Genomic DNA, 10,925 nt, shown 5'->3' on the forward strand with positions numbered 1-10,925 from the left:
AAGAGTGTTATCTGTATGATCTGAAATTCTATAATTCCATGCTGAGAAGTGCCCCTTCTCTCTCTCATGAGAGAAGAAATCCTTAAAGATAAGGAATAGTACAAAAGGTGCCTTGACCAGCTAATCATATTTTCAGAGTTCTGGGCTGGTCCTTTTTGGAGTTGCAATAGTTGGGGAACTCCACCAAACATAGCACAAAATCGAACTGGAGACACTAAGGTGTTCTTCTCCTTTCCCCTCCGGCTCAGATTCTGACCAGTGGCTGTCTCTATTTGCAGCCTCTCTCCCAGATCACTGAGGCAAGTGGCATAGGACACAACCGTACCAGCAGAGGGGCAAAACCTGCTTTTCCTCTGAGTCTTCCTGTACTGAAGGGAATAGGAAATAAATTGCTGTGGCCAAAAGGATGTAAAGGGCAGCCTCAGTGTGCAGTAAACCCTCAGCATCTGTAGTAAGATAGAGGGGGGAGGAAGGAATTAGAGTCCTATCCTACCACATCTCCTTTCCCCAACTTATGTGGGCTGAAGCAGCAGGGAGAATGAAGAGCTAAGACCAGCTCCAGCCAGAGCATTCTGATAGTGATATTTACCCCATTTTCACCCCTGGTCCTTCTGATGCAACAAGGTGGTCCCAACAGCAGGCCCTGGGTGTGACAAAGGGATGGTGTCTCTTTGTAGGGAAGATATTGTTGCTGACTTGGAGGAACAGATTACCCAGCTGACGGACATGTTGGAGCAGCTATGCAGAGATCACAAGGCCTCCCAGAAACAGGCAGGTCCATTGGTTGTTGCCTTTCTCTTTCCAGAAAGTACACTACAAATCCCAGTGGCTCATAAAATAGACTGAATAGGCCAGGCAGCATGTTCTGGATCCTTTCAGAATGGTCCATAGAGCCCAGCTGGCCAAAATACATGTAAATGATTCAGTGTCCAGAGGAAGGGCACTATCTAGTGCTTTTCCTAGAGATGCAAAAGCCAAGGCACAGAGGGTATCTATACCAATGATTCTCAACTGGGGTGATGCAAGATCCCCTTGGGCCCCTGTGCAAGATGGTAAGTGCCCTCTTTCCTCCAGTTCAATGTCCCATGCCTGCCCCAGTGTCCCAAAGATGAGCAGTGTCCACAGCTGCTCCTCTCAGGACTGCCACTGCTGTTCTCCCTCACTCCCCAACAGCCCCAGTGCCAGTTACCCCCAAGCTCTGAGCAGTGTGCTTTGCTATGGGCTGTGAAGCTGTGCTTTCCAAACCCTCCCATGCTCCCAGGGCTTGACAGGAGGGGCCACAGGTGCAGATGGCTCTAGTCACTAGTATGTGAGAGGCTTGAGCATGGGCTTCAGCTGCGGGGGCTGCTCTTACCCTTCAGGTACAGACTAGAGACGGGGAGAAGGCAGAAGATGGAAAGAAAAGAGCACAGCAGGGCGAAATCCTGCCCCTGCTACCTAACACCAGATAAATCAGTGGTTCTCAAGCTTTTTACCCTCAAGGCTCCCTTCATAACAGTTGTGAGTTTAGATTCTAGCTCAGTGATTCTCAATCAGGGTGACACTAAATCAGAAAAGTTATGGAGGGAGCCGTGAGGCTAAAAAGCTTGAGAACCACTGGTCTGTCCCATTTCTGCAGCACTCCTAGGAGCACCACTCCACATACACCAATTCCAGAAATGAAGCAGTGAAGCTGCCCTGCTTTTTTATCTCCAGCATGCTCAAAAGCAGCAGAAGGGAAGTGATGTTGACTGCCTCATTTCTGGGGTTGATCCACACAGAACAGGAGTGGGTGGGTGGGGCATGGTGGACAGTGGTACTCCCTCGGGAGCACCATGAAAGCAGCATGAGCATACTCTGAATGCATATTTATCCAGGCATGTAGATGTGTATTCATCATGGGCAACAGCAGCTTCTGGGCAGGTGGGATTTTTAAAACCACCTGAGTGCATAGGTGTTTTGCTGTCTTGTGCACCTTTGGAGCTCTCGCATGGAACAGCCCCTCTGCTTTGAGTTCTAGAAGTGTACTTTGAATTGCTCTGATTTTAATTGGTGACATTATACAAATGGGCCATCTCTTGGGAAAAGGAAAGTATCTTGCAAAAGCATCCAAGGATTCAAAGGTTTCCATATTTTTTTAATGGAAAAAATAGTGAAAAAATCTTCAAGGTTGGAATTGCAGTTTAATGGATTAGGTGTAGTTCTGAGTCCATCTCAGGCCAGATTTCAGTAGTTTGCTTGGAGAGATATTTCTAGCAGAAGTTTTCTTCTGCTGCTGATGACAAGATAGGTATGTTTGCAGCTTAGTGATGACTACTAGGGCTGTGCGAAATTTTGCTGGCTGTTTCGTTTTGACACTGTTTCAACCAATTTCGAGGTTGAAACAGCAAAATCGGAACAAAACAAAGGCTGTTGAAATAGCCTCAAAACAAAACGAGGCTAGTTGAAACGTTTCAAAAGTCAAAATGTTTCGACCATCGGCTGGGGATGGGAAGTTTTGTGCCAGGGGTGGGAGGCAGCCTAGCTATCCCAGCTGGATCATGCCAGGGCGGCAAGGCAGCCCAGCTGGGCTGCTTCTCCATCCCCTGCGCTAGATCGTGCCAGGGGCAAGAGGGATGGGGGTGGGGAAGGAGCCCAGCTGGGCTGGCTCACCGCTGTGGTGCGATCTAACATGGGGGATGGGGAAGGAGCCCAGCTGGGCTGCCTCCTGCTCCCACGTGATCTAGCGCTGGGGATGGGAAGTCAGCCCAGCTAGGCTGACTTCCCATCCCCAGCGAAATGTCGAAACAGCGTTGAAACAGCCATTCTGTTTTGACAGAACAGAACAGCTGTTTCAACTCAAAATGAAATTTAAAACTGAATGCTGTTCCCTCGAACCATCGAAACGGAATGGTGCCGTTTCACGCAGCCCTAATGACTACTTCTTTTCTTTGAAGATGGAGAATGAGATGGAAGAAAAATGTAATGAGATTCAAAAGGAGCACAAGAATAAGATCAGGTATGGTTGCTATGGTACACAAAGAGAGAAAACACATACATGTGTGCATGCACACGCGCGCGCGCACACACGCACACACTTCTAGTTGCCTGTACAAGAACTTACACATTGTATGGATGGGTTAATAAGACGGCATCTGATGAAGTGAACGTGGGTTCATAATCTTCTGCTATATATAATGCATATAAACTTGCTCATCTAACAAAAAACACATTGCCATGCTGCCTCTCATTAACCAGAGAGAGAGGTAGTTAGTCATGTTAGTCTGAAGTCAGTCAGAAGGCAGAGTAAATATGCACTTTTATAGACTACCTATGTTGCTTTCTGATATATGTATCTTATTTATATATACACATGCAGTTACATGGTGTAACTACATCACCACTATGAATGATAGAGTAGTCAGAGGAGAACTTCTGTGCCATAAGGATACCTGTATCTATGTGGTTTGCTTGTATGTTGCTTCTGTAGGGAACTCCAAGAGACTCACAGTTCAGAACTCGCTGAATTACAGGAATGTTATAGGAAAGAGCTGAGAACCGAGAGGGCAACTGCACAAGAGAAACTGGGTATTGCTATGCAAGTAATGATCTGTTTTCAAGATTACTTTGTGAGCTGCACACTTCAACCGAGTTCTCCTCTGGCTGCTTCACTCTGTCCTCCATGTTTGGTGGTGGAAGCTAATAGAGTTGGAAAAGGACTGTTGCCATTGATGCCAGTGGACAGCAGAGGGAGGTAGAATTGTTAAAGATAGATGTGTAGTGTAGGAGAGTGCCCTATCTCTGAAATGTCAGGGTTATGTTGGAAAAATAAATAGACCTGTTTGAGAGGTGAATTTTGAGTAGGGGCTGCATTTGAGGCAGAATCAAAGCTATTGACCAGATCCAATGGCACCAAAGCCTCATATGGGTGTTTTTGAAAGATTTTACTCCAAATAAGGCCTCGTCCATTTTCTTGATTGATCAGATAGCTAAGCAGATCATGATATCCAGGGAAAGCTTACCTGGCATTTTGTTGAATGCTGTTTTGTGGGGCCTGGGATAAGATGCAGAACCCATTCTCCTGTGACTTCTATCCAAGATTTTAGTGCAAATCCCAGTTGCTGAGACTTGGATTATTAAAATTGCCATATTCCATAATTGCGTCCTTCTGTCTTGCTCAGAGGGGTTGGAGAAACAATACAAATACTTGAGGAATGCATTCCGGATGTATCAGGTAAGATTTCAATTACCCTGCAGTGATCCTTGAAAGTAGGTGAGGCAATGTTAGTCCAACGACTTTAATGGGAGGTGTTTCCCTGCTCTGTTCTGTTTTGTGTGTATGAGGGAGGGAAGGATATCAGAAAGCCAGAGAAGAGGTGCACGCCCTCTGAATCATGGAGCATAACTTCAAGGGCTTCTAGAGGTAGTGGCATGTCTCTCCTAAGAGGGATAAAGTCATACTCAGGGACCATAGATGCTGCTACATGATGAAACATCTTCCTCCTGCTGTCACTATCTCCTAGTCAGAAGTAGAACATCCTTGTAAAGTTTGTAGGAGGAACAGATACAGAAATAATTACAAAGTGTTGTTTGTAGTATAGACAGAATCAGTAGGGGAGATGCAGGAGTCCTCAATTTGTTGGAAGGGTTTCTGCAAATGCATACAGTCTCTCTCCATCCTACTCTAAGACAAGGGCTTCTCTTTATGTAGGACAGCATTTCTGATGAAATGGAGGAGAAGTGGCTGCGAAGGCAGGCAGAATGGAAGAAGAGTGAGAGGACTGAGCGGGAGAAGGCACTGCTACAGCAAAGTAAGGAAGGACGTTTGGCTTTACAACCTGGAGGATTGTTTTTTTTCGAGGGGTGGGGAGGAAGGGAGGCAGAGCCCCCAGGTGTTAGGGCAAGCATTTTTCCCCAAAAGCGAGACTTGGGTAGAAGTGTAGTGAATCAAAATAAATAAGGCATAAGTAGATCCAAGTACTGCACCTTCTCCAAGTCCCCTTGCCAATATGGTCGTTGGTTTCACATTTCTTTTGTTGGGTGCTAGGCTTTCTTTACTTTTCCCAGATTACCCCAATCATTTTCAGATACTTCTGAGCCTGGCTGCTTTAAAACAACCAGGTGCTCTTGATTATATGTCCTTTTCATCCACTGAATAAAATACCAAATTGCTTTAGTGTTTGCAATCTGTCTATGACTTCTAAGAGATGTCCTTTGTTCAATCCCTGATTAGAAGAAAGTACTCCTGGGTTGAGACCAACCATGCAACTTCAGGGATTTAAAAACAGCAAGGAAATAACCTTTTAGTGGCAACTGTGAATGAGGTCTTAGAATAGAAGAAATGTTTTCTCCATAAAGTCACTATAGGAATGCTCTCCCTTCTTTCCTGCTAGTCCACTGAGTGGGAAATGCACCCCTGATAGAAACTTAAAAACATAGACCACCTTCCCAGCAACACACTCCTAGCCACCATGGATGTTACCAGCCTATACACGAACATCCCACACCAGGATGGCATCCATGCCTGCCTTACATATCTACAGGAACAAGATTACAACCCAGAATACAGACCCAAAGATATCACTGAGCTTATACACTTCATCCTCACACACAACAATTTCACTTTTAATAATCAACACTTCCTCCAGATGATGGGAACAGCTATGGGCACTAAAATGGCCCCACAGTATGCCAACCTTTTTATGAGCCACCTGGAAGAAGACTTCCTCAAGAACTGCACCATCAAAACCTTGCTGTACTTACGATATATCGATGACATCTTCATCATTTGGAGTGAGAACCTGGAATCTCTACTTGAGTTCCACCAGAAATTCAACAGTCGCCATCCCTCCATCCGACTTCCTTTAGAATACTCCAGCACCAACATCCCCTTTTTAGACACAAGGATCAGTATCCAGAAGGGTAAAATACAGACCACAGTATACAAGAAACCCACAGACCAACATACATATCTGCACAGAACCAGCAATCACCCGAAACACACCAAAAAAGCAGTGATAGACAGCCAAGCCCTCAGATACCACCGCATCTGTACTGAAGAGAACACCCGGGATTGCCACCTCACCAATCTTAAAAAGGCTTTCACCCAGCAAGGACACTCCTCCAGAGAGGTAGATCGCACGTTTGAAAGAGCCACCTGGATACCACGTGAAGAACTGCTGCAGTACAGAAGAAAAACACCCACAAATCGCACACCGCTGGTTATGACCTATCACCCATCCCTTGAACCTGTACGGAAAATCCTCAAAAAATTGCAACCCATATTAGAAAAAGACCCTATTCTTAAAAAGATCTTCCCAGAGCCACCCATCCTAGCCTTCAGACAAGCACCGAACCTCGCCAACCTCATCACCAGAAGCAAACTTCCTCAACCCCAGAACACACCAAAAGGATCCAGACCGTGCCATGACAAGAAATGCAAAACCTGCCCCCACATCTCCACCACCCCCACTATTAGTACACCCCACAACAGAGCCATCAGCATCCCAGGATCTTACAGCTGCGCCTCCAGGAATGTAATATACCTCATCCAATGCACCAAATGCCCTGATGGAAGATATGTAGGAGAGACCAGACAACAACTGCGCACCAGAATGAACGCACACCGGAAATCCATCAAAGACAGAAACACCCAATTACCGGTGGGGGCACATTTCTCACAGGAGGGCCACTCTCTCTCCAATCTCTCAGTCCTGATCCTCAAGGGAAACTTACACAACACTTCCCAGAGACGAGCCTATGAGCTCCATTTCATCAACCTGCTGGTTACTAGAGATCAGGGACTAAACGTAGACATTGGATTTTTGATACATTATAAACTGCCTGGCAACTGACTCCCCAGCCCAGCCCAGCCCCTGGCTTGTTTACTTTTCATTCCATCCAGGAAGAGCACACACCAACTGCTGAAACCTCCTTAGCCTGACGAAGGGTTTTTGAACCCGAAAGCTTGCTTAATAACTATTCTCCAACCATTTGGGTTGGTCTAATAAAAGATATCAAATTCACCCAAGGAACCTTGTCTGCCTGTATCCTTAGACCAACACGGCTACAACCTAAACCCCTGATAGAAAGGCATTCCAGGTTACATTGCACATCACAACGTTAACTATGTAATTGAGCTTTGCAGGGTGACATCAGTGACTACTCCAGCGTTACCTTATGGAAGAGAGGAGGAAGAACTACAGTGACTGGAGAAATAACAGAGCACACATGCACATGCTGTAGAAATGGGAGGTGACTGTGAGAACATTCCTCTTCAGGGCAGTCAGTGTTGCATCTTGCCAACCAGCATACAGGTGCCACAGTATTAGTGGTGGAGAATGGCTGCATGTTGACAGAATCCATCCAGATATGGCACACTACTGCACATTTGTATCCCTAATCTGTGAAATGCAAAAGGATTAGTAGGGAGTGGCCCATCATATCTCTGCATGTTTTTCCACAGAGCAGGCATTGATGAAGAATTTTACGAAGGAAATAGAGGAGATAAAGAAGTTACATCAGGAGAATAGTTCCATGACAGATAAACTCTACCAGCAAGAGAGAGAGGTAACTAGCTCTGGGAAAGAATGAAACTTCTGAAGTCACATGTTTATTTGCAGTTTCTCCTGAGCTCTTGGTGCCAAGAAAACAGAAGCAAGTGTATAATAAATGCATTAATTTTTCTCAGGCTCCCATTGCACAAGACTTCTAGGAACCTAATGCAATATAATTATGTGTAGAGAGATTGCATGTGGCATGGCAAAGTAACTGATAACCATAACTGGCAAACGGGAAAACACAATACTGTGCTCACCTGAACTGTCATTTATTGTGTTACTTTCCGGCAGACCCAGAAGGCTTGTTTGGGCATCTCTCAGAGCTGATCCAATGCTAAAATCACTATGCTGCTATCATGGCAGTATGTTTTGGAGTAGGGATTCGGTAAGGATATCTCATCCATAGATCTCAGACATAGGTAAAAGGTTGGCCCAAACATGTAAAATGGGTCTATGGTGCTGAGGAATAGAAGTCAGATCTTCTGATATCACCCAGTGTCGTACTCATTGGACCATCCCAACCTAATCGACTAGTAAGGTGCTAGTGAAGGAGAAGTCTTGGGTGTTCTCTCAGCATGCACTTACTATAAAATGGGGATAATGACCTATCTTCCTGGAGTGTTACAAGATGGTAGTGGTGTTTAACACTGTATAAATGCCATATGGTGGCATCCATTACATTTTCAGTGGTCACTGATGCTGCTTTAGCAATAGACTCCTGGTGTCTGCAGGTTTCTCCTCTTATTTGCTTCCCAAAGAGTGCCTTCCTCAAAGTTATGATGGTCATTTTATCTTTCACTTGTTAGTGTGGTAATTGTTCTAACTGTGGTTTCTTCTTTATACCTTCAAATGTAAAGTTAAATCCTGAACTTTATTAAGAGGGGTGTCAGCTTGGCAACCAAGTTTGAGGCTGTAGAACATAAGGGGTGAAGATGAGGGAGGCAAATGACAGTTGTGGCAGAGCAGGTAAATTATCAGACTTGAAGAGGAGGGAAGTGGCGGACATAAGCATAGGTCAAACTAAAGTTAAGGCAGAAGACATAATGGTGAAAACATACAAAAGTTTTCACTCAATGTGACAGAGAAGCAGGTGTACAGATTAAACGAAGGGGGTGGAGTATGGGCAATAGTGATTACAGCTGCAGTACTTTGCTACAGTTGATTATACCAAGTGGTGTTGTTGGTTTTTGGGTTTTGTTTTTTTTCCTGGCAGCACCTCTTGAGCCATTTGAAATACTGTGCAATCCCATCTTGAGTGTGAGAAACCAAGCAGCCCTTCCCATTAGCCAACTGCCATCAGACAAGTAGAGGTGTGAGAAATTTGATTTGGATTCGGATTCAGCTTGAATCGGGGACAGCGATTCGATCCGTTGATTCGGATCACTGTCCCTGATTCGATTCGGCCAAATCCGAATCTGACGATTCAATGCTGATTCAGTGAATCAGCGATTCAGACACAGGCACAGCTTTAAAAGCTTTTTCTACATACCTTGAGGTAGCAGTGCGGCTCATGAACGCTGCGGTGCTGGGGTGGATGGAGTGTCCCACAGCAGCGCAGGATCTCTCCAGCATGCTTGGCAGTGAACCCAGAAGCGGACCAGAAGTCCACTTCCAGGTCTGATGGGGAGCACACTGGGGGGACCCTGGGTGCCCCCCAGACCCAGGAGGCACCAGTTGCTGAGCCAGGGGGGTGCGGGCGACCCCCCCGCCCCCCAGCACACTCTCCGGTGGACTCGGAAGTGCTCTGGTCCACTTTCGGGTCTGCTGCTGAGCACGCTAGGGAGACCCTCCATGCTTCTGTGGGACGCTGCATCTGCCCCAGCACTGCAGCGTTCAGAGCCCCTGCTACCTAGAGGTATGTAGAAAAAACATTTAAAGCTGTATCTACGTCTGAATCACCAAATCTGTCTGACTCGATTCAGAGAGATTAAAGGGTCCTCTGATTCCATTCAGATTCAGAGATTAAGTCACCAAATTGGGCCAAATCTTTGCCGAATCAAATCGGGGACCGAAGCTTTGCACAGCCTTACACCAAGCACCAAGAAAGGAGGGTAACCTGGGTTAGACCCCATAGTAACAGGATATTTCCTTTCAATCCCAGGTTTTGTAGGAGTGAGGAATGGTAAACACCTTTCAATTACCCACTTGCTTATATTTCTGCTAAACAGTTTAAAAGAACTTGTTGATTTGTTTGTTCAGATTGAAGTTGGTGTTTGCCATCAAGCACAGAAATGTTAGATGTGAGCTTTGTACAAACTGTGTTGTTTTCAGGAGTTTATTAAACAGCGCCAGGAAGATATGGCAACAATAGAAGACTTGCAGAAGTACAGGGAGGTAAGTATGGAGCAGCTGTATGCCATGAGGGACATGCTGGTTTGGGAGTAGCATGCTATCACCAAGGACCTGGAGGGAATTGGCAGAGGTTTTAAGCTTGTGAGGGGTATAGGCTGCAGTATCACGAAGTCTGTGTCTATATGGCTGATCTTCCCCAACTGTGAAGGGTGTTATGAAGCTAGTGGGCACAAACTGTTAAAATAAAGCAGAAGCACCTTAGGCTGTGTGTAAATGAAACAAGATAAGTACTGGGTGTTGGGGGTTTTTGTTATTTTTTTCTTAGAAAGGTCCTGTGGTACTATCTGATCACCTTCCACTGTGTACACTGTCCCTAATTATAGAAGCAGGACAATTTAGTGGAGTTAATGGCAACTTACATATGAAAAGAAAGCGTCGTTCTGGTTCTTTGACAGCAGTGTTCTCTTGGTCCTTTTAGAACACCTGCACTCTACAAAAGACTACCCAGAAAAGACAGACCCAGAGGGCAAGGCTGGCCTGCCAGAGGCATAGCTAAATTGTCTGAAGACTAAGGATTTAGTGCGTGCACTTAGCCATCCAGATCAGTGTTTCTCAACCTGTAGGTTGTGACCCAAAATGCGGCCAGGGTCACAAGAGTATATGAAAGGGTCACAAACAATCTTTTAAAAATGTATCTGTCGCAGGGCACCTTGGTGCCTGCTCCTAGAGAGGGGAAAACTGCTGGGGAAAGGCCCTAGCAGCGATAATGAGTACAGCTGTGGGTTGCCAGGGCGACTAATAAGAGTCAGCTGCCTGTAGGGGGCAAGGCCTGGCCCTTATAAAGCCCAGGGCTGAGGCCAGGCTGGCAGTTCTCTGCCAGCAGCCAGAGGGGCAGGAGCTCCGGGAATTAGGATGGGGAGAGAAGCCTGACAGTAGGTACTGCTCGATCAGAGTTGAGCTATGTTAAGTTATAGCCAGGTGGCTTTGAGCTGAGTTATAGCCAGGAGGCTCTAGTTTATGTTGGTGTTTAGGCTTTGTTATTGCACCGGAGGCTTGGGTGAGGCTGCAGGGGTTGGAGGAGGCCTCATAGGGACCCCAGAGGGGTGGGGCCCCAGC

At 46.0% G+C, this 10,925-nt stretch overlaps 1 protein-coding gene across 1 annotated transcript in view; it reads left to right on the forward strand.

Moving 5' to 3' along the window:
- The window catches only part of ALS2CR12 (amyotrophic lateral sclerosis 2 chromosome region 12), a 29,865-nt gene that overhangs the window by 5,655 nt on the left and 13,285 nt on the right, over positions 1–10,925 (forward strand). Inside the window, exons 5-11 of the mRNA XM_025202191.1 lie at positions 678–771; positions 2,916–2,977; positions 3,449–3,546; positions 4,140–4,192; positions 4,670–4,769; positions 7,424–7,527; positions 9,789–9,851. Coding sequence (XP_025057976.1) covers positions 727–771; positions 2,916–2,977; positions 3,449–3,546; positions 4,140–4,192; positions 4,670–4,769; positions 7,424–7,527; positions 9,789–9,851 — 525 coding nt within the window. The 5' untranslated portion in view covers positions 678–726. The remainder of the gene's footprint in view (positions 1–677; positions 772–2,915; positions 2,978–3,448; positions 3,547–4,139; positions 4,193–4,669; positions 4,770–7,423; positions 7,528–9,788; positions 9,852–10,925) is intronic.

The sequence above is a fragment of the Alligator sinensis genome, unplaced genomic scaffold (assembly GCF_000455745.1).
Source record: "Alligator sinensis unplaced genomic scaffold, ASM45574v1 scaffold566_1, whole genome shotgun sequence".
Taxonomy (NCBI): Eukaryota; Metazoa; Chordata; order Crocodylia; family Alligatoridae; genus Alligator; species Alligator sinensis.